The sequence below is a fragment of the Rattus norvegicus genome, chromosome 1 (assembly GCF_021556685.1).
Source record: "Rattus norvegicus strain SHRSP/BbbUtx chromosome 1, alternate assembly SHRSP_T2T, whole genome shotgun sequence".
Classification (NCBI taxonomy): Eukaryota; Metazoa; Chordata; class Mammalia; order Rodentia; family Muridae; genus Rattus; species Rattus norvegicus.
In genome coordinates this window covers 217,672,871-217,696,127 of record NC_141534.1, presented here as the reverse complement: position 1 = coordinate 217,696,127, position 23,257 = coordinate 217,672,871, and the positions used below count along the sequence as shown (strand labels likewise).

The 23,257-nt window shown below is 47.0% G+C and overlaps 1 protein-coding gene across 3 annotated transcripts in view; it reads right to left on the bottom strand.

The window, feature by feature from the left end:
• Nucleotides 1-4,250: 4,250 nt before the first annotated feature.
• Plaat3 (phospholipase A and acyltransferase 3) overlaps nt 4,251-23,257 on the bottom strand; it is a 33,705-nt gene continuing 14,698 nt past the window's right edge. For all 3 annotated transcript variants that reach the window (XM_087623433.1, NM_017060.2, XM_087623395.1), the window contains 3 exons: nt 19,509-19,611; nt 11,740-12,008; nt 4,251-4,484 (listed from right to left, as the gene is read on the bottom strand). In XM_087623433.1, coding sequence (XP_087479559.1) covers nt 4,383-4,484; nt 11,740-12,008; nt 19,509-19,611 — 474 coding nt within the window. In that variant the 3' untranslated portion in view covers nt 4,251-4,382. The remainder of the gene's footprint in view (nt 4,485-11,739; nt 12,009-19,508; nt 19,612-23,257) is intronic.

The window sequence follows — 23,257 nt, the reverse complement described above, 5'->3', positions numbered from 1 at the left end:
GCAGGTGCCTTTAACTTCTAAACCATGTTACCAATCCAAGACAGACAGGATAAACTTGTACTTTATAAGGTTATTCAACTATGAGCTAAGACACTGTCAACTATTGCTAGGAATGTTGCTAGTCATAAGCTGCTATTATGCGCACCATTCACATCTACTTCTCTCAGATAAGCTAGGCTGTTGGCAGCCTGTCATATTTTAGCCTTTAATCAGCAAATGTCAGATACTTCCGTGTACCAGCTACTTTGGGTGGCATGTTGAGCAACATCTCTCTGGGTGACTGACTAGTCACCACAATATGGCAGCCCAGGCTTATGGCGACTTGAAGAAACTACACTCCAGCAACCTTGGCTGCTGGAGGTACAGTTGCCACTGCAGGCCTTGCCCCAGGGATCTTCCAGAAATCTTGTGACTGGTCCTTATGCAGGACCAGTGACTGGGACTAGGTACCATTCAGTGATGGATGGGAATTTTGAAGCATCCACAAATGTGCCTTGCCCCTTTTCTGGCTACAAAAATGGCTTCTCCCTGTCTTTTCAGGATAGTTGGGAGGCCTTTCCTCTTTCCATAATAAGTCTCCCAGATAAGACTTTTTGTCTACTTGTGGTCTTTAATACAGGGAATGAAAGCTGGGCTGGCTACAAAAACAAGCAGAACACTGGGGTTTCCAGTGACACCAAAAGCTACCAGAGTGTGGAGGCCGCTGAAGAACTCTGTGGAGTCACCAGGAATAGAGATCTCTTACACCTGTGGCTCAGAGCTCTACACCAGGAGACTGACCTTAGGGCCCTGACACACAAAGTCCTGAGATCTGACACCAGTGGGCAGAAGAATTTGAAGAGTTCCAGTGAAGACAGAAACTTCAAAATGCCAGAGACAGCTGGTCAGGGTGGTGCACACCTTTAATCCCAGCACTCAGGAGGTAGAGGAGGGCAGCTCTCTGTGAGTTCAAAGCCAGCCAGGGCTATATAGTGAGACTCTGTCTCAAAAAACAAAAAAATATGGCTACAGATGTTAGAAGTGTTGAAAGGGCACGAGGCATCAGAGAAGCTGAAGCTACTGGAAAGATGGGTGGTTTTGATGAGTCATTTGTGGAAGCTGCGCCTTCGAGATCTTTCTTAACTGCTAGAGAGTTCAGTGGAGCCACAAGTACTAACACTCAGAAGCTGTAGCACTAGCCGCTGGCTGTGGCCCACTGAGAGCACAGCAGTGACCCTCTCTGAGAACAGCAAGTCTCTGGCTCTGGAAGCTTGCAGTCATAAGCTTCTGATTCCCAGAGGTTAGAACTATCTGCCTCTAGGCTTGAAAACTCAGCCTATGAGCCTCCGAATCTGGGGATCCCCAACATCAAGAGTTAGATCTTGCCTTCAGAAAAGAAGAAAAGAACCACCCCCATCCCACCTCACCCCTGCCAGCCACTGGTAACACCAAGTCACCAGGCACTCTGTGAAGAGACACCATGGCTATGGCAACTCTTATAAAGGAAAGCATTTAATTGGGGCTGGCTTACAGTTTGAAGGTTCAGTCCATTGTTATCCTCACCCAAACATGGCAGCATATAGGCAGACATGGTGCAGGAGAGGTAGCTGAGGGTTCTATATCTTGCTTAGTTGAGTTTTTGAACCTTCAAATTTCAACACTGAGCTTGGTTGAGTTTTTGAACCTTCAAAGCCCACCCCCAGTGACACACTTCCTCCAACAAGGCCACACCTCCCAATCCCTCTCAAGTAGTGCCACTCTCTGATAACCAAGCATTAAAATGTAAGAACCTAGCCAGGTGGTAGTGGCACATCCCTTTAATCCTAGCACTCGGAAGGCAGAAGCAGGCAGATCTCTGGGAGTTCAAAGCTAGCCTAGTCTACAGAGCAAGCTCCAGGACAGCCAGGGCTACACAGAGAGACCCTGTCTGAACCTATGAGGGCCATTCTTATTCTAACACTGCACCAGTGTATCATCGATTTTTTATAAATGTGCCTATATGTGTAGTTAGACTTTGTGTTCCATGGTTATACTACATGTCTATTGAAACTGCTTCTTGACAACTTTTTAAATTTTCTACATCTTTATATTGCTTTACTAGGTCCTAGAAGATATAATTTTTTTTAGGTTTTATATGTGTGTGGGTGTCTTGCCTGCATGTATGTTTGTGTGTATGGTGCCCATGGAGGATAGAAAAGGATATTGGATCCTCTGGAGCTGAAGTTACAGATGGTTTTGAACAGCCATGTGTGTGTGGGAACAAAACTCAGGCTCCCTGGAAAAGCAGCCAGTGCTTGTAACCACTTAGCCATCTTTCCAGCCTCAAAAATATGTACATTTGTAAGAAGGAAGCAAAATGAAGCCATTTTAAATAACACTTTCATTTGAAATAGGGGTAAAATAAAGTTTAAGTTCCCAAGACCTCCCTGGGTAACTGTCATCCAATTTGGCAGAGAGATGTAATAGGTAACTGACATCTGGTTGACAAGTTCAGACATGAATGTTAGGTAAGGGACCCTGCCACAGTTGAATAACCGATGGGAACAGGATAAGTGTATCACAAAGACATGTTCCTAAGAAAATCCTGTCCCTAATTCCTGACTGGGGGGAAAATGTAACTGTAACTTGGCACAGATGTTTGTGGTTTGTGGCTTTAAAGGTCCATAACATTCTGGCTCCAGGTCGCAGCTCAGCTCTCGACCTGTTCTGCGCAGCCCTGATCAATCAGTAGCAGCTTGATCACAACAAATTTTTGTCATTTGCATTGGCCTGGTGTTTGAGCCACGTTAGATCTAAGCAGACCCCCATAACATTTTGACCTCCCACTACAATGGTAAATTGTCAACTAACTGGCCAAGAATTCATGATCTACTTTGAGGCTATTAAACGCAAATTAACTTAGAATTAGTATATACTTCACTGACTTGAAGCATTAATCAAGACTGATCTATTCTCTTGGTGTCGTAATCATTTTGTATAATCATCTGCTACACACAAGCTCTGTATAGTAAGTCATGTTTGCCTTAAAGTCTGTATTTTCTTCTTTCTTTAACTTTTTTGTCATGTTTACATATGTACTGCATGCAGACACGTGTGCACCAATACATACATGAGTGGAGGTCAGGAGACAACTTTTAGGGGTAGGCTTGTTCCTTCCACCATGTGCATCCCATGGATCAAACTCAAGTCCACAAAATTGGCCACAAGCCCCTCTACTTTCTGAGCCCTCTCCATGGCCCCGGATTGCTTTTCCTCATTTGACAGCGACGTATTTGTTTAGTTCTCTTCCCCTTCTTTTCTTTATCCCACCCATTATTAGTTTGGGTAATAAATTAATATTATCTAAATATCATAGGTACTGTGCATCCCCTTCACCTTTGCCACATTTGGGGGGGTGGAAGCATCAAGATACTGATGCTTTGAACTTGGGTCCCTTGTGTTTGAGAAGCTTGAGCACTGACATGAAACACTAAGGAGCTTGTGCTGAAGAAAACTATTCTCTCAATGCTAGAACTCAGACATCACATGTGTATGCTATGCAAGATGTATATAAGGCAGGAGAAAGCTGTCACAGAGCAAGGTGTCAATCCTGACCAGGGCTCCAATGGACAAGATGTATGCCACGGAGAGCAAGTCAATAAGCAGCACCCTTCATGGTTTCTACTTCGGTTCCTGCCTTGAGTTCCTCTTTCAGCTTCTCTCAGTGGACTGTGACCAGGGATATGTAAGCCAATAAGCCATTTCCTTTCCCAAGTTGTTTCAGATCTTTATCATAGCAATAGAAACCTAATTAGAGCAGACCAGTAATGCAGAAGGAAATCGGAAGGCCAGCCAAGTATATCCTGGGTTTCTCTGTGGAAAGGGATTATACTAGGGATTGAACCTAAAACTTCATGCAGTCCAGGAAAGCACTCTATCACTGGGCTAAAGCCCCAACCCTAAAGGATTTGTCTTTCACACTCCACTGAATATCCATAAACTCCAGCTCCTGAGTCTCAAAGGGCCATGTTTGATCAAGTTCTAAGCCAAGATCCCTAGCTATCTGAGGTTTCTATTTCTGTGTACCCGGGCACACTTTGTGTACTTTGGCATTCCACAGTATCTGACACACAGCAATGCGCTTCACTTGAGATAACAGTGCTGGACTCTGTTTTCTGCAATAGAAAGGGTACCACAGCAAAGACCAAGACCAACCAGGAAAGGGTGTTACTCAGAACGGAGCCCAGAGCTTCCCTCCAGAGACGTCACACCAGGTAGTTACTGCAGCATCCTCCATGAAAATTCCCTTCTTGTGGTTTATTGTATATTGTGAAAATATACCTAATTATAAAGCAGTAGAATCTATAAATCAAACTCCAACCCTCTAGCAAAAGAAGAGCCCTAAAGCTGGATAGTCATTCAGCTCACTGCTTCTGTTTCTTGTTTCTTGAGAGCATGACTCCAATGAGGCCCAAGGCCGCCAAGCCCACTCCAGTGACGGTCGCCACCTTGACGGCATCTCTGACCTGCAACAGAAAAGGGGGTGAGTCAGGCTCTGTGTCAAGAGTGTGGGGACAGGTTGGGGATTTAGCTCAGTGGTAGAGCGCTTGCCTAGCAAGCGCAAGGCCCTGGGTTCGGTCCCCAGCTCTGAGAAAAAAAAAGGAAAAAAAAAAAGAATAAGAAAAGAGTGTGGGAACAGGCTGTTCATTGACTAGGGTCACTCTGCTCATGGCACCTCACATGCCCCCTTCGCTTCCAAGCCCAAACTGGAGAGTCAACAAATACTGGCTGTGGGAAGGAGAGGGATGGGTGAGGAAAGGAGTGGGCAGAACCAGCTGACCTGGATCTAACATGGACCCAATGTGGTAACCTGAATGCGGCCCTGGACTATTTAAAGCCTGTAAATCTTTGTAAGGTATCCATGGAAAGAACAGAGGGATGACAGCAGGATAGTCAAGATGGCCAGCCAATGGGCAAGTGTAGGAAGGAATTGCAATTGAGAACTCAAAACAATCTGACCTCCACGAGAGCAAGGGCCTCACCTCATGCCATGTTTCCAGTGTCTGGCCTGCCAGGCTTGGAGGTGTTCCCTTTAAAGGGCTGGGTTGCTGTTTGCTTGTTTTTCTCTTTTGGAGTCATGATCTTGCTGTTTAGTGCCTTGATCTCAAGACCTCCTGCCTTGACCTCCTGAGTGCCAGGGTGAAAGGCATGACACCACAGCCAGCTCTTTCTTTGAATGGACTCTGGTGTCCACTGAGAGACCAGAGGCAAAGTATAGTTGCCCCTATTCCAGGTCTATTTTTATTTTTTCAGAAAAGGTTGCATGTAGCCCAGGCTGGCCTCAAATTGAGCTCACTATGTAGCCAAGTGTCTTAGTTATAGTTTTAGCTACTTAGTTATAGCTATAGTTATAGTTATAGTTATAGTTATAGTTATAGTTATAGTTATAGCTATAGTTATAGCTATAGTTATAGTTATAGCTATAGTTATAGTTATAGCTATAGTTATAGTTATAGTTATAGCTATAGTTATAGTTATAGCTATAGTTATAGCTATAGTTACAGTTACAGTTACAGTTACAGCTACAGTTATAGCTATAGTTATAGTTACAGTTACAGTTACAGTCACAGTCACAGTCACAGTCACAGTTACAGTCACAGTTACAGTTACAGTTACAGTCACAGTCACAGTGTCTATTGCTGTGATAAAACACCATGACCAAAAGCAACTTACAGAGGAAGGGTTTGTTTTATCTTACACTTCCAGGTAATGCGCCATCACTGAGGGAAGGCAGGGCAGGAGTCTATGCAGAGGCCATGGAGAAACATTGCTTTCCGGCTTGCTTGTCATAGCTTTCTCCTGCCTTCTTAACACCCGGGCCACCAGCCCAGGAGTGTTAATGCCTAGGGTGAAACAGGCCTTTCCATACCAATTATCAATCAAGAAAACGCATCTTGCTCCCAGGCCAATCTGGTGGGGACCTTTTCTCAGTTGAGGTTCTCTCATTCCAAAATTATTCTAGCTTGTGCCAAGTTGATTCACAAAAGATGCCAGCATCTTTGGGCCTTAACTCCTGGTCCTCTTGCCTCCACCCACCATGCACTGGGGTTCCAGGAGAGGTGTGAGCCACTGAACCTCTCTATTCGTATGTATTTATCTATTTATTTAACCCCTCAGCCATCGTTTCCCCTCCTTCATCTCCTAGTTCTTGTCCCCCACCCCACCCCCTGGACACACTTCTCTTCCCTTTCTCTTCAGAAAAGAGGAGGCCTCCCATGGATATCAACCAGCCCTGGCATATTGAGTTGCAGTAAGACTCCTCTCCTATTGAGGTAGATTAGACAGCTCCTGCTCTTACTGTTAGGAGTCCCAAGTGAAGACCAAGCTACTCAATGGTAACATATGTGCAAAGGGCCTTGGTCAGTCCTAGGTAGTCTCCCTGGTTGCACTTCAGTCTCTGTGAGCCCCTATGGACCCAGGTTAGTTAATTCTGTGGGTTTTCTTGTGGTGTCCTTGACCTCTCTGGCTCCCATAATCCTTCCTGCCCTCTTCCACAAGATTCCCCAAGTTCCTCCTAATGTTTGGCTGTGGGTCTCTGCACCTGTTTCCATCAGTCTATTCTTAAATAAATTCCACTAGGAATGGTAGTCATATAATGCAGATCTGAGACTATCTGATTTGTGCTGCTCTCGGGGTGGGGTGGGGGAAGGAAGCATTGCAAAAGAGAGGGGTGCAGGGAAAAGCTAAACATGTCAAATTCCACTCCCTCCTAAAAGCCAACTGAAATAAAAGACATTGTTTGTTCAAGATAGGAGATAGCTGTGGTTGAGCAATGGCCTACTGTGGGGAGTACCCTGAGTTCACTACACAGCACCACAGCGATTTTTCTTTCTAATTAGGGACGTTCGTTGTTGTTGTTGTTGTTGTTGTTGTTGTTGTTGTTGTTGTTGTGTGAACCTAGCTTTTATGGCCTAGCCATCTCTCCAGCCCTCAGAACATTTGTTTTAAACATAATTCAATGAGGACAAAGAAGCTGAGAAGTAACCCTAGTTAGTGAAGGAAACTCCTGAAAGGGTCAGATAGACACACCCAGGTTCCTCTGGGAGTGAATGGAAAGAGAGCACTTCCTCCAGTTCCCTGGACCTCCCCCCTCAGCCCAGCAGAGGCGTGAATGTTCTCTGGATAGAGTAAAACAGAAACTCTCTGGGTCTACAAGTCTAGACATGTATTTTAGGGTGTACCATGACCACGAACAGGACACTGAGTGACTATGAGCATGCTCAGTGTGAGCCTCCAAGATCCCTCTGCTGTTCCCAGAATGTCACCCTCCACTCAAGTCTGGAAGGCCTTTCTGGAGAATCTGACCACGCCAAGTAGAAGATATGGGTACTGAAGACTCTCAAACAACCCACTGGGCTCATCTCACAGTGAAACTAACATTAATGAACCCCATTGGCTCCTTACCTAGTGCCTATCTTCTGTACCCGCTGTTTTCCCTCACTGTTAACCTAGTTTGGATGGAAGTTCGAATGGTACTATCAACCAGAGAGGTCTGACTGTTGGCTGGCCTTAAGCCATGGTGTTATGGGGTCACCTTGCTAAGCATCTGGAACTGAGGATGTGGAACAGTGAGTAAGTGCTTGCCTCACTGTTTGTGTAAACACAAACCTGAGTTCAGGCCCCCCAGAATTCCCAGAAAAAGCCAAGTATGAGTGCATGCATTTGTAATCCAAGAGCTGGGAGATGAGAAAAAGTTTCCTTGGCCACTGGTCAATCAGCTTATCCTAGTTGACAAATTCTAAGCCAATGAGAGATACTGTTTTTGTTTGTTTGATTGTTCATTCATTTAAAAAATAGGGACAGTGCCTGCAAAATGACACTGGAAGTTGACCTTTTGCCTCTACATACACCCAGACACACAGGACTACACACAGACACACACACACACACACACACACACACACACACACACACACACACAGACACACACACACACACACACACACCATTTCTATCCAGTGTTTTCCTTGCTGAGTTCTGTATCGGGAGGGGTAAAATGTGGGTAATGGAGGAGGCACAACATGACCCTTATTCTTTTCTGAAACCCATAAAGTGAGAACAAATGCTAACACTGCTGGTTCAGACAGAAGAGACTTTGTCAAGGCATGCAACAATGACTCCACTGTTCGTGGTCACACTTTGTGCACAGAGACAGTGATTAGGATATGAATATAGTATCTTATAGTCCTGGTGGTGCTAAGAAAATGGTACAGTCAGGTCAAACATACATACATACATACATACATACATACATACATACATACATACATACAACTTCCTATATGTACTTAAGAACATGTTATGCTAGCTTGGTGACGGGTTATATACAAATAAATTGAGGTTTTATTTAGGTTGACCGAGTTCTTCCTGCTGGTTAGAAGTCCCTACTGTTACCAGGGAAAATTAACACTTGTTCACAACTGCCTGAAGGGAAGGGCATCACAGTAGACCAAGATCCTGCTACAGGTTCTATTTCTATATGTTGAAAGAACGTTTTCACAGACCAAAGTTGTTGCTATTTGCATGGCATACAGGTCTGTTATCTGCCAAATGTTTGAACCTTATTTTTGCCAAAAATCTCTTTGTTCCTGTGATTTGTATCCCTGTAAACACACCTAACTAAATTCCCTTTAGTGATTAGAGAGCCCAGGGGCCACTAACCGATGGCCACAAGTCAGGACTTATAAAGCTGTTTATTGCTGCATCATGCTATGTGCAGGTAACATTTCACACATAAACGATCTTTTTAAGGGCCACATTTCTTAATGAACTGTTATTATGATTGATTTCAGATTAAGAAATGCCTAAGGCAACCAGATGTAGATATCTCCTGAGAGACACAGCCAGAATACAGCAAATACATAGGTGAATGCCAGCAGCAAACCACTGAACTGAGAATGGGACCCCCATTGAAGGAATCAGAGAAAGGACTGGAAGAGCTTGAAGGGGCTCGAGACCCCATATGAACAACAATGCCAAGCAACCAGAGCTTCCAGGGACTAAGCCACTTCCCAAAGACTATACATGGACTGACCCTGGGCTCCAACCTCATAGGTAGCAATGAACAGCCTAGTAAGAGCACCAGTGGAAGGGGAAGAAGCCCTTGGTCCTGCCAAGACTGAACCCCCAGTGAACGTGATTGTTGGGGGGAGGGCAGTAATGGGGGGATGATGGGGAGGGGAACACCCATATAGAAGGGGAAGGGAAGGGGTTAGGGGGATGTTGGCCCGGAAACCAGAAAGGGGAATAACAATTGAAATGTAAATAAGAGATACTCAAGTTAATAAAGATGGAAAAAAAAGAGGAAAACAAATTTAAAAAAATAAAATAAAATAAAGGTACATTGTAGGGCCTTGCCAAAACAAAACAGAGAATAAAAACAATAAAAAAGAAAAAAAAAGGGGGTTGGGGATTTAGCTCAGTGGTAGAGCGCTTGCCTAGGAAGCGCAAGGCCCTGGGTTCGGTCCCCAGCTCCGAAAAAAAAAGAACCAAAAAAAAAAAGAAATGTTTTAAAAAAGAAAAAAAAAGAAAGAAATGCCTAAGGCACTCAAGAGGCACGCCTCTGGGTATGGCTGTGAGGGCATGTCCAGAGAGGACTAACATGAGAAGATTACCCTGAATGTCAACAGTACCATTGCATTAACTGAGTCCTGGAGAAAAGAAGTGTGCCCCAGCATTCCCCTTCCTCCACTTCCTGACCTGCCACTGTGCCAGCAAGCACCTCCCACTGCCACACCTTCTCCCACTGTGAGGAATGGCAGCCGCCAATCATCAGCCAAAACAAAGGTCCCTCCTTAACTTGCAGCTTGCTGGGTATTTGGTCATGGTGATGAGAAAAGCAGTTAATACAACTATTGTAGGGTTGCCAGTCATTGAATCCAGGGCCTTGAGCCTTGTGCAAATAGACAGACTTTCTGAGTACTCAATTTCTATCCTTTGTTTGGGTTTTTTGTTTGTTTTGTTTGTCTGTCTGTCTGTTTTTTCAAGACATGGTTTCTCCGTGTAGCCCTGGCTATCCTGGAACTCACTCTGTAGACTAGCTTGAACTCTGCCTCTGTCTACAGAGTGCTGGAATTAAAAGTATGCTGCCAGTGTCACTGCAGTCACCCAGGAGCTAATGACATTCTCTCATATCTCTGCCTGCTTCCTTCCTGAGAGCAGCTGTTCTATACTCACTAAAACCAGACTGTGGCCCAGATCCTCAGGAGAGTTTAGCAAACACTAGTAATACTGCCTTCCTCACCTGCTTAGTCTCTATGTCCCTTGCCCCTGACAGGGGTATATTACATAGCTGATGAGCACTGATCAGCTAATGGAGGAAAGGACCCAGATGCTGCCCATTGGAAGACACCTCATGTCTCACTGAGGAGACAGTGACCAAACAACCAAACAGCAGTCAACATAGGCAGTGTAAGAGGAACTTGAGACTGTTCTTGTCAATACATGTCTCCCCATCTAAATCACGGTGGCCCAGAGAGGCCAGCAGTCAAAGCCCTGGTGAACCAAGGAACAAGCTTTGGAAGACTGTCTCTGCCACTGTAATCTATCAGCTTCATGTTCTCAGTCAGCCCTGTAAGGATCCCAAGAATACTCCTCTCAAGTGCCTAACCCTTCAGAGACTTGATGCGCCAGTGTGAAGAGATACCCAGAGAGGGTGTCCCACCCTCTCAGGAAGGAAGGGAAGGGGTGTGAGGGAGGGACTTTGTGAGGGGGAAATAGGGAATAGTGAATGTAGTTAAATAACAAATAAATAAATAAATAAATAAATAAATAATAAATAAATAGAAATTTTCCTCTCTAATTCACATGAAATCCTCCAAGATCAGTTCTCATAGGCACTATACCAAGTGGCAGGGGGCCCTGACTAAATACATCCTTGAAGATCGCATAGCTGGTCAAAACAGGGCCCAAAGGGCTAGAAGTGGAGTGGTTAGCTCAGTGGTAGAGCGCCTACCTATGATAGGCAAGACCCTGGATTGAATCCCTAGCACTAGAAAAGAAGGGAGTCCCTGTTGTCCATCACTAGGCAGGGAGAAAGAGAAAGGATTTCAAAACACGAATGTGAATAGTTAACCTCTCGCCATGCAAAGCGGAGCGAGTGTGGTCACAGCACTTGGCAAGCTAAAGCAAGAAGACTAGGGATCCAAGGCCAGAGCAGCCTGAGCTACCCAGAGATCCATCTCAGAAAAGAAAGCGGGAAGAGGGCCGGCCCACCTCCAGCATGAGTGCCCTGCCATCTGTAGCCTGCTAAGGGAGGGTGGTTCAATGGACCTGCACATCAAACCTCCTCTCTGCCTCCCACCCACACGGCTACAACTGACTGCCAGAAAAACACGGCACAGGCCTGAAGGCTCAGAAGGATTTGTTGGCTGAAACGAGTGGCCATAGTCAGACGGCTTGTAGAAGCTCCTGATTCCTCATCTACAAAGTGGGGCTCACAGAGCTTGCCTCCAGGGCTCGGGGAGCATCATCACAGGGGTGGAATGATCATGACCTGTACTGGGTTCAATCCCTACCACCGAAAAGGAAGGGAATCTGACCCGCCGTCTCACCTGCCTGGCTCCCCCATCCCCGCCCGCCTCTGAGCGTGCCAAGGAAGCATATGCTTAGACTATTATCACCCGGTTTGTAATTCTGTCTCCAGCCACACTGAAGTCCAGCCACTGGCAGTTGGGAAAATGACCTGGCACCTGAGGTCAGGTACAGGGACTGAGGACGCACCTGGTCACTCCGAGGGACTCCATAACGCAGTTCGTTCACGAAGTGCTCACAGTTCTCACTGGTCAGCCTGTACAGCACCTCCTGCCCCACCAGCTCCTCAGCTCGCTGGATGATCTTGTTCAGAGGCAGCGGAGTGTACTCCTTGTCGTGCTTGTTGTTGACCTGGTACTTGTCCTTCCCAGCCACATCACGCAGCAGCTCTTTCTTCACTATGGCCTTGTCCGTCAAAGCAGACATGATGCTGGCTGCCCCAGCTCCTGGGATTTCACCTACGGAGCCACAAAGAACAGAGGAGTTGATCCTGGGAGGGGCCACAGGACTTTGGTGCTAGCCCACAGCTGGGCATCCAGGCTCAGCACGGTGCACAAGGGATGGGCAAGAGAGAAACAGGGAAGATGCACACGGTGAGGTTCTTGTGGTCCTTGAATCCTTATCAAGATAGAGACTAGTAAAGTACCATGATTTCTATGATGCTTTAGTGGCAGCCATGGTGGCGAGGGTGGTGATCAGCTGAGGGATGAGATGGGGGTCTCACTCTGTAATCCAGGATGATCTCATCTGGAAACTACTATGTAGTCCAGCCTGATGCCAAACTTTCAACAGCTTCCTGCCTCTGCCGTCCATACGCTGGGATGATGAGCTCACCACCACCCCGACTATCTGTGATGTCAAGCATGCACCCCCACCCCTGGCCACTGGGTGATGGGGACACCCCCACCCCTGGCTACTGAGTGATGGGGACACCCCCACCCCTGGCTACTGAGTGATGGGGACACACCACCACCCCTGGCTACTGGGTGATGGGGACACACCCCTACCCCTGGCTACTGAGTGATGGGGACACACCCCCACCCCTGGCTACTGGGTGATGGGGACACCCCCACCCCTGGCTACTGGGTGATGGGGACACACCCCCACCCCTGGCTATTCAAGTGTTTCTCTAACCAGAAGAAGCTGTCTTCTGTACTGTAACTGCTTCTTAACTCTGCAGATATGTGTAAGGAGCTCTCTCATCTTTCTGGGGACAGCGTCTAACTACTGACTCCATCTGGGTAATTCCTTGACCTCACCAGGCCAATGATCTCAGGAGAGAGGCTGGTCTTCCTTCCAGAAAAAAGAGACCAACCCTCGAGCTGTTCCCCTAGAGATAATGCTAAGGAGACCCAGGGGATGCAGTGCCAGCCCTGTGCAAGATCCACAGGCAAGAAGAGTCAACAATGAAGTGACTAGAAGTGGAGGAACTTAGGTTCTGTAAATCCAGGCTAAGGCAGTGAGCATCAGCTGACACAGCATAAAGCCAGGGCATCCTAACCTATACCACAGGGAATGAGCATGCACTGGATATGAAGGCTGGAAAGGAGCTATGAGTCCAAGAAGGAGACCCAGGAACCCAGGGAGCATCACAAGATTGGTTCCCTGCCAGGAGCAGCAACAGCACCCCAGTAACCAGGACACGGCCAATCTTTCAGTGTAACATTGGCACAGCAAAAAGCAATAGCCGGAAGGACAAGAGCAGAGGCCATGTGACCCCTCTTCCCTTCCGTGAGGTTCTAGAATAGGCTGAACTCTTCCAGAACATAAAACGTTTGAACCCAGCATAGTGGCATGCTCTCTTGACCCCAGAATTCATGAGACAGGCAGACAGATCTTTGTGAGTTCAAGGCCACCCTGGTTTACATAAGTGATGGACCAGCCTGACTCCATAATAAGATTAAAAGCCATCTTGTTATAAGATCAAAATTAAGTTCATCCCTGTTTTCTGCAAAACATGGATTTGGCCAGGTGTTGACCCATTTTTCTGGAATTCAACATGTTCCACACCCTATACCCTGATATCCACCATGATACGATAGGACACTCTGCCACATAATGTTTAAATGTTCAACCAAGTTCCTATGTAACCGAAATGCCTCTGAAAATCTCCCAACCCTTGAAATCCCCCCAGCACTGCAGTTTTGTGGCTATATAAACCCTACTTTTTCCTGTCTTCCATGATATTTTGATATTTTCTCCCCACTTTATGGAGATAGCCCTACCTGACAGAAAATAAGGCTGGCTTTATTTGACCAAAGAATTGTGGGTAATGGTCTTTACTCTCACTCAGTGGAATTAACATAAGGAGTTCTAGACCATCTAGAATGATAGAGTGACTCAGTCTTTTGTTCTGTTCGGTTTTCAGACCGGATCCATGCAGCCCTGCCTGTTCTGAGACACTACATAGATCAGGCCTTGAACTCACAGCACAGAGATCTGCCTGCCTCTGCCTCCCCTCCTGAGTACTGGTATTAGAGGAGTGTACCACCACACCCAACCAGTCATGAGACCTGTCTTAAAAATACAAAAAAAGTGAAAACAGCTATGTATGGCCATCTACCACAGGCCTGACATAAGATTTGCCTAGCAACAGTCACTGATGGATTGGGGAAGGACTCACAAGTCTCATCCCCCTTCCTCCTGAACTATTGGCTACTGAAGGATTCTAGGGGCAAGACAGTCATTGTCTTCTGTTGTGTACCTACTGACGAGCCCATCGGTCCATCAGATAGTTACAGAGGACTTTGGCTAACTCAATGGGTCAGAAAGAGGGAGAGGGGGGAGGGAGAGGGAGAGGGAGAGGGAGGGGGAGGGGAGGAGAGGAGAGATGGGAGAAGGAGAGGGAGAAGGAAAAGGGAAGAGGGGAGAGGGAAGAAGGAGAGGGGGGGAGAGAGAGAGGGAGGGGGGTTGGGGATTTAGCTCAGTGGTAGAGCACTTGCCTAGCAAGCGCAAGGCCCTGGGTTGGGTCCCCAGCTCCGAAAAAAAAAAGAGAGAGAGGGAGGGGGAGAAGAAGAGGAAGAGAAGGAAAGGGAGAGGGAGGGGGAGAGGAAGGGGGAGAGGGGGGAGAGGGGGGAGAGGGAGGGGAGAGGAAGGAGGGAGAAGGAAAAGGGAAGAGGAGAGAGGGGAGAAGGAGAGGGAGGAGGGAGGGGAGGGGAGGAGAGGGAGAGGGAAAAGGGAAGAGGGAGGGGGAGGGGGGAGAGGGAGAGGAAGAAAGGGGCGAGAGGAGAGGGGAGAAGGAGAGGAAAGAGGGAGGGGAAGAGGGAACAGGGAGAAGGAAACAAACATAAATATTGTGTTACAATTCTGAGGGAGAAAGCTTCCCGAATGAAAGTGTTACAACTCTGCTCAGTGGGGGAAGATTTCCCCCTATACAACTGTTACAGCTCTACTGGGAAAGGTACCCTGGCAATTCCTGGCAATCGGGAACCAAGCAATACCATAAAGCCACACCACACAACAAACCTCACACAAGAGACTTATTGGGAAGGGAAAGCCCAGAAGGTCAGCTGCCTCCGTTCAGCTAGAAGCAGCAGGGAACGGAGAAGAGGTTTTATTATACAGGGCTTGGGGTGGGGCAGAGCTTTCCAGGGTAGCCTGGGATTGGTGGAATTTTTGTGACCTGATCTTGGGGCAAGTTTAGGGATTGGTGGGATTGTGTAGTTAGACTCTGGGGAAAGCTCAGGGGTTGGTGGGATTTCATTCTGAGGGATTGATGGGATTCTGTGGCCTGATCTTAAGGTGAACGCAGGAATTGGTAGTGTTCTGTTTCTTGGTCCTGGTCTTGGTCTTGGAGCAATTCTTTCCTTTGGCCCTGGCCTCAGGGCCAAAAGTCAGGGTCAGGGTGTTTTTCCTTGGCCATTTTACCCTACATGCCCCCCCTTTTTATATTATTAACAACCAGTCAGGGGTCAGAAAAGGGGGTAGTGTTGTTATCAGACTACTTCCTGCTGACTAGGCAGTGAGTCCTTGGAGCACGTTTGAGCTTTTCTATCTGGGTGTGACTGGGTGCTGCAGGCCTCTGGCTCTCTAGCTAACACTTCTGTAGTGACAACTGATTAAAAGTGATCAGAAATCTTCTGGATCTGTTGTTGAAGAAATCTAGACAAGAAATTTATGAGCCAGGGTGCAATTAGTAGGATTAAGAAAAAGGAGGAAAAGAGAGGTTAAAAGAGAGAGTATTGTGTTCCATACTAGACAGTCAGTGGCCAAAGGCATGGAGCTGTCTGTTACGTTTTTGGAGATCTGTCTGGAGCTGTCAAATCTTGGCATTTTTTTATCACCTTAAATCCATTTCCTCTGCCTTTAGAACTCTCTGAAGCTTTCACATCCTCCACCCAACCATTTACCAAGGATGTGAGTAGCTGTTACCAGGAGCAGTCGTTGCAAAGCAAGTTCCTTTAAATCCTTTTGTTTTGCTTTGCTCTACTCTCTCTGTTAAAGTCAGGTGGCCCACATGACAAGGAGAGAGATTTGGCCTAGACTCTGTGATGCACTGGGAGGCCAGCAAGGGAAAAGGCACATCAGACTGTCTGATTTGGAGGAGAAGGGGAATGGTCAGTGAACCGAGGATCAAGGAATGCCGAGTGTTGGGTAACCTCTTTTACACACTATGATGGTGTGCCTCTGTATTTTCAATAGTTAATCTGTACCAGCAGAGAACTAAATGCTGGCATGGTGTTGGCATTGTCATTTCAATGGCCCATCACCAGCCTTATATTTGTAAATATTTGTCCTTCTACTCAATACTTGAAGGTCAGGCAGCCCTCTAAACCTAGAGACAATCTAGAATTGTATCAGAGGTCATCTCACTGCTGATTGGTTGTAACAGCCAATCACTGGGCAGGAAGTGGAGGGCGGGACTTCCAGAGAGAGAGAACGATGCAAGAGAAGAGAGAAGAAGCAGGAAACTCGAGAGCAGACACTGAGGAAAGATACATGAACCACAGCAGAGCAGAGAAAGTCATAGAGCTAGCCACATGGTGGGTCATAGGCTAGTTAGATTAAGTTAAATTAACCAGACTGCCTAAGCAAAGGCCTAAGCTTTAAACTATATTAAAGCCTGTGTCATTATTTATACTGCTGACAAGTCTCACTACAGGGGAGTGCAAAAGAAATAGAGACTCCCACTTTGACTAGGAGGTCCTTTCCCAGCAAAGGGATGGGACCAGTTGGTACCACTAGGAAGGAGTGAGCAAGATGAGGAGTTTGGTGAGGTTAGTAAGGCTGCCCCCTACCCTGGCAGTAGGGGAACAAGAAGGATATGGGTCCCTAAAACTCCTTCAGGACTAAGTAGGTGGCTCTGGTGTCCAGAAAGGAGATAGATCACCCTGGTACTGTGATGTCTACCTGAGGCTCCCTGTTAGGGATGGCAGTGGTCAGGACAAGAGAGCCCAAGACCCCCTCAGTTGTCCATGCAATACCTAGAAAATTTGCTGAAGGATGATTTGGACTTGATGTCCCCATGCTATGAGGGACATAGGTGCAGTCAAAACTACACTGCCCTTCTTGATGGCACCTTGGGCATGTTCTGGGTAGTTTACAAGGCTTTAGACAGGCCCAGGGCCCAGTGATTCTCCTGACAACATCTGAAACAAGGACCCAGAGGTTCTCAGGCTTTGGGAGACCAGGGAGCCTGAGAGCCCACTGGTATAGCCAGTCAAAAGGCCTTTGCAAGCATCAGGTAGTTTTGTTTCCAGAATTTTTCATCTCTCCCACTGTAGACCTTAAAGGCCACCACTAAGACTGCTGCCTTTGGAGTCGGGGATCCTTTCTCTAGGACATTTAAGTCTGGCCCTAATATCAAGGACAAAGAAGTGGGTCATAAAGAGTTGTTCTCCATCTTGGGGTTAGAATCCAGATTGGTATATTGTTAAGGCAGTCTAGGGATTGAGATGGGTTTTCATGTTTGTCCTGGACAACCTCTTGGATTTTTCAATAGTTTATCACTTTAAGGGCAGCCTTGCGCAGGCTGGCCAGGAGGTAAGTAATAAGTTGGTCTCTGGTTAGAAACCCACCCCCCAGTATTGTAGTTCTATTCAGGATCCCAGTCGGGGGCCACCTCTGCCCCAGTTGGATGGGCAGCATTGGTTTGGTAGATTTCATCTACATGTGCCCTAGCTTGGTCTCAGATTCATCTGCACTCCTCATAGCGGTTGCTGGTTAAGGATCGTGTAAATGTCATAGAAGGTGATACATTGGAACTCTTTACCGAAAGTGGAGGAATTCGTGATGTGAGACCCCAACCTCTCTTCTATCTGAAAGAGATCACTTAGTAAGAAAGGGACACATAACATACTATGCCTTACACCCTAGCAACGTCCTGTAAAGGGAGAACTGGGGCCGAGTTAAGCCAGGTAGTGGGAGATAGAAGGGAGTTCTGTAGTGGAGGAGAAATGAGTTCTGGGAGGACTGAGGGCTGCTAATGGGCTGAAAGTGAGTGCCGGGAGGATTTGATTAGGGAGGACTGTGGCTGAAAATGTCCAAGGATGAGGGAATGGGGTCAGGTGAAGAGGGCCAGCTGTAGCCCTCTGTGTCTGGGGTACCTTCACCTCCAAAAGTACCAAAGAGGTGTGGATCGCTTCCTTGGACTCAGAAAAACATTTGCGGTGACCAAAGAGGAAACGTACCTCATTGTTCCTGGTGGATGGGGATGCTGGGTGATTTGTGAGCTGGAAGGAGATGAGGGAGAGGGTCCCAGTACGGCTCAGACCCCAGTGGGGAGCACAGACACCAGGAGAGCCTATCTGAGTTAGGGCACAAAATGTAAGTGTTATGGCTCTGAGGGAAAGGCTTCTGTAATGGAAGTGTTACCAGCACTGCTCAGGCAGGGAGGCTTCCCCAGTGCAAGTGTAACAGCTCTGCTCCAGCGGGGAAAGGTTTCCCCAGTGAAAGGAAAAAGTTTAAAATTGCCCCCAGACAAAAGTTGAAGCCAAAAGCAAGCCCTGGAACTGCCTGTTCCAGAAACAGCTGATCACAGAAAGAGTAATTGCACCAGCTGGTTCAGCCACTTTGTTCCAGGAACTAGCTAACCATAATAGCAGCTGACCATAGTAGCAGGAACTGGTTAACCATAAAGTTAGATTAAAATCTTAAAGAACAATCATGAGAAACAGGAAGTTCTTCCTTGTGATTCGGAGGAATCCTTTTCCTTTAAATACCCCTTCTCCCAGTCATTCGAGGTCGAACTCCTCTACCCCTGCATGGGATATGAGTCTCGACCCCATTGCACTGGTTTCTGTCATCCCTATCAATAAACCTCTTGTTGGTTGCATCAAGATCAGTCTCTCGTGAGTCCTTGGGGGGTCGCATCATCCCAAGACTTGAGTGAGGGTCTCCCTACTTCAGGGGTCTTTCACCCAGTGCAAGTGTAATAGCTCTGCTCCAGTAAGGGAAAGTTTCCTCAGCAAAAGTGTTACACCTCTGCTGGGAAAGGTATCCTGGCAATCAGGAGCCAAGGATGCTACAAAGTCACACTGCACAACAAACCTCACACAAGATGGGGAAACTCAGGCTGGAAGCAGCAGGGAATGGAGGGGAAGGCAGGCTTTATACAGGGTTTCTTGTGGGGTGTAGCTTTCTAGGATGGAGATTTCCAGGGTGGGGATTGGTAGGATTTCAAGTTCTGGGCTCGGGCTTTTTACTCTGTGGGCCAGAGCTTGGCCATCTGCATCTAGATGCGCTGGATCCAGCGTTAGACCGTTCTGTGGGTGGAGCCTGGAAGCTGAAGGTGCTTAGGGGCAGGGTCTGGATGCTCACTCACCTTGAGGGGCTCACACACTGGCATTAAGGAATAAAGCGCAGAAAGCACCATGACACACCAGACCGCCTTCACATACACTCAGAAACAAATGGTCGCTTGAGAAGTATGGAGAACACAGGGGCACCCTGTTGCCCACAGCTCCCACATCCTTTCCAAGTCACTAGGCCTAGCACAAAGAAGACACTGGGGTTCTTACTTGGGGGAGCCAGGTGGATCACATATCCATCACCAACATAGATGGCCCAGTGACTGTACATAGGGCGGAAAATCTCAATCAGATCTCCAGGCTTGGGTTCTGGCTGCAAAACCAAGAACAGAACTATTAGTGATGGCATGAAACTTTGAGACCAGGGCAGGCTGGGTTGAGAAGGTGCAGCCGGAAGACACACACACACACACACACACACACACACACACACACACACACACCATCAGCTCCAGTAGGCAGATCTATGTGGATGCAGGTTCTGTGGATCCAGGTGATGCTGGCTTACCTCACAAAGCCACGACCCAGGCCTTTAGGGAACATGCCACCACCCCATTCCCAACTTCACCCCAACCCCTGTATGTGCTATAACTAAAGATTGCAAAACAAGGGCTGAAGAGACACCTCAGCAGTTAAGAGTGCTTACTGCTCTTGCCCGGGAGCCAGGTTAGGTAGGTTCCCAGCACCCACACAGCTGCACACAACCATCTGAAACTCCAGTTTCAGAGCACCCAATGCCCTCTCCTAATCTCCATGGGTAATACATGAAGCTGGTACACGTACATACGTACATGCAAAACACTAATGCACATAAAATAACTGTAAAAAAGAAACCTGTGACATGCATGATACTGTAAACCTGGTCAAACTGCACAGCTCAGAAGGCCACTGGCTCTAGCAGTGGACCTACTACCACAGTGTTAATAAACAGACACGTCGTCCAACTTCCTTCCAATAATTAATGTTTGTGCACATAGATAGAAGCTTGTTCTGCAGTGGGCAAAAGTTAATGAAGAGATTGCTAAACTGACAAAGTGCTGAGGGTAAGTAGCTATGAGGGCCCATCCCTAATAGGACATCTGTGTCATCACCAGCCCACCCACCCAAGGCTCAGGGAATATGACAGTAGAACCAGAGGATGGAGAAGAGTGTTGTGAGAGGCCGTCTGGACATGACATGGCCACACAGCACTCAGAAGCACTGCAGCTATGGTCACCTGTGTAAGACTTACCAGAGCAAGCAGATCAGTCAGCACTCCAGCAGGCAGCACTAACTGGATTTAGTGGGTTAGCAAAAACAGAGAGGAGGCAGAGAGAAGGAACATGACCGTGAGAAGGAGTCATGTTGGGGGAATGTCCAGGGGGAGTGGAAGTTGGATATGATCAAGATACATTGGTATGAAACTATTAAAGATTTTTTTTTAAACTGCAAACCTACAAGGTCTCTTAGTTAGCTTTGTCTATTTAGTGCTCTTGCTACAAAACTTACTTACTGAGTTCTTGCTCAAGGAGCTGAGCCAGGATGATCAAGAATTCCAGGTTAGGACTAAAGAAATGGTGGCACACACCTTTATTCCCTGCATTCCCGAGGCAGAAACAGGTGGATCTCTGAGTTTGAGGCTAACCTGATCTACAGAGCCAGTTCTAAGCCAGGAAACACACACACACACACACACACACACACACATACACACACACACACACAGAGAGAGAGAGAGAGAGAGAGAGAGAGAGAGAGAGAGAGAGAGAGAGAGAACAAGACAAGGAAGGAAGAAAAAGAAAGAAAAAAATTAGCTCAGTAGTTAAGAACACTGAGCTCTTCTGGAGGACCCCAGTTCAATTCCCAGCAACCACAAAGATGTTTACAACTTCGTAACCTGAGTTCAGGGAGGCCTAATGCCCTTTCCTGACCCTCCTCAAGCAGTAGGCAGCCATATGGTACACAGATAAGCATACAGTCAAAACACCAATACACATAAGTAAATAATTTTTAATTACTTCTATGCTAGCCTGACCAGATAATGAGACTCTGTCTCAAACTTCCTTCCTCACCCTCACCCCTACCCACCGGCCAAAATAAAATGTATTACAACAGCAAAAAGTCATATAAATATAACAGTCCTGCCTGCAAAATACTTAGTTATTTACAAAATAATAAAAGGTCATACTCCCAAAGCTCCACGTCTTCGTATGACATTCCTAAGTTAGCATAAACACAGGACAGAAAACCGATCAGCAACCCTGGGTGGCTGGAGTGAGGCGGGGCACTACAAGGAACATGGGGGCATTAAGGGCATTAAACTGTTCTGTAGTTTCCTGACTTTTAGTTTCTTTCTTATATACATGTAATGTGGTCACATTCGCTGATGTCTCTTGCCCCCCGCCCACACTTTCCCGATGACTCCCTTCCCTCCTCGCTAGTCCTTTCCTATCTTCATGTCTTTGTCTTGTGCAGGTGTCACGCGGCAGCTCTGTGTTCATGATGTCGTGGCCATGGCATGTCTAAAAGGCAGTGCTTCACAGAACTCCTCCCCATCCTCTGGCTTTTACATCTTCAATGATCCCTGGTCTTTGGAGTGAGTGATGTAGATGTCTCACTTTGGACTGTGCACGCAATAGTCCCTTATCCTCAGCACTTTGACCAGTTATGAGTCTCTGCTTTGCTTGTCACCCTGTGACTTAAGGCTGTGAATATGCTGGGCCTTGACTGGGGCAATGGGTCACTTGTATGCATTTATCAAAATGGAACTACACACTTTAGGAGCGACTTCTAGCAGCTGGGATTATGGAGTCTGAAGTGACCTCCTTCTTCCAGAGGAGGGAGGAGGACATCAACACACCCACAAAACCTTCAACCCAAAATTTGTCCTGCCTACAAGATGTGCAGGGATAAAAATAGAGCAGAGATGGAGGGAAAAGGCCAACCAATGACTGCCCAACTTGAGACCTGTTGAAGCCTGCTCTTTTTAAAAACACTGTAGCCATTTTGTATTCAGTAGTCTCCTTCTCCCTGTTACTTACAAAGTGAAATTAAGTTCATTCACTTTTTATTACTTTAACTGACACTGAAGAATGTTATTAATAAGTCAAAAAGTTATGGTTGAATTAATCCTACTCTGTCATCTCAGTAGTGGAACTCTCTGGTACTTTACCTGTGTCTCCCCTCTTACTTCACCCAAGATCACCTAGTTAGCCAAAACTTTGTACCACTTCACTGCACCTCACTTCTTGCCTTGAACATGGCTTTTCATATAAAAACCCTGCCCTGTGTACAGACTGGTGCCACATTTAGGCTGAGTCTCTTTTTGTGACCCTGATTGATCAGTCTTGGGGTGTGTGTTCACTAAACTATTCTTGCTTAACTGAGGTCAATTTTCATATGGTTTGTGTGGCGATTCCTGAACCTCAATAAGGCTCACCCCATGGGAGAGAGCCAACCCCTGACACTGTTAATGACACTCTGCTGGGCTTGCAGACAGGAGCCTAGCATAACTGTCTTCTGAGAGGCTTCATCCAGCAGTGGATGGAGACAGCCACACCTCAGGCAGAGAATGTGGGAATCTTGTGGAAGAGTAGGGGAAGGATCGAGGGAGCTGGGGAGGTCAAGGACAACACAAGGATACCTACAGAGTCAACTAACCTGGGCCCACTGGGCTCACAGAGACTAAACCACCAACAAAAGAGCCCACACATGTAGCAGATGTGCAGCTTGGTCTTCATGTGGGTCCCCTAACAATTGGTGTCTCACTCTGTTGCCTGCCCTTGGATCGCCTTCCCCTAGCTGGGCTGTTTTGTTTGGCCTCTGAGAGAGAATATGCTTAGTCCAACAATGTGCCAGGACACGGTAGTGCCCACTGGGGGCTTCCCCTTCTCTAAAGAAAAGAGGAGGGGAAGATGGGCAGAGGGGTATATAAGGGTGGGACTGGGAGAAGAGGAGGGGGCTGTGATCAAGGTATAAAA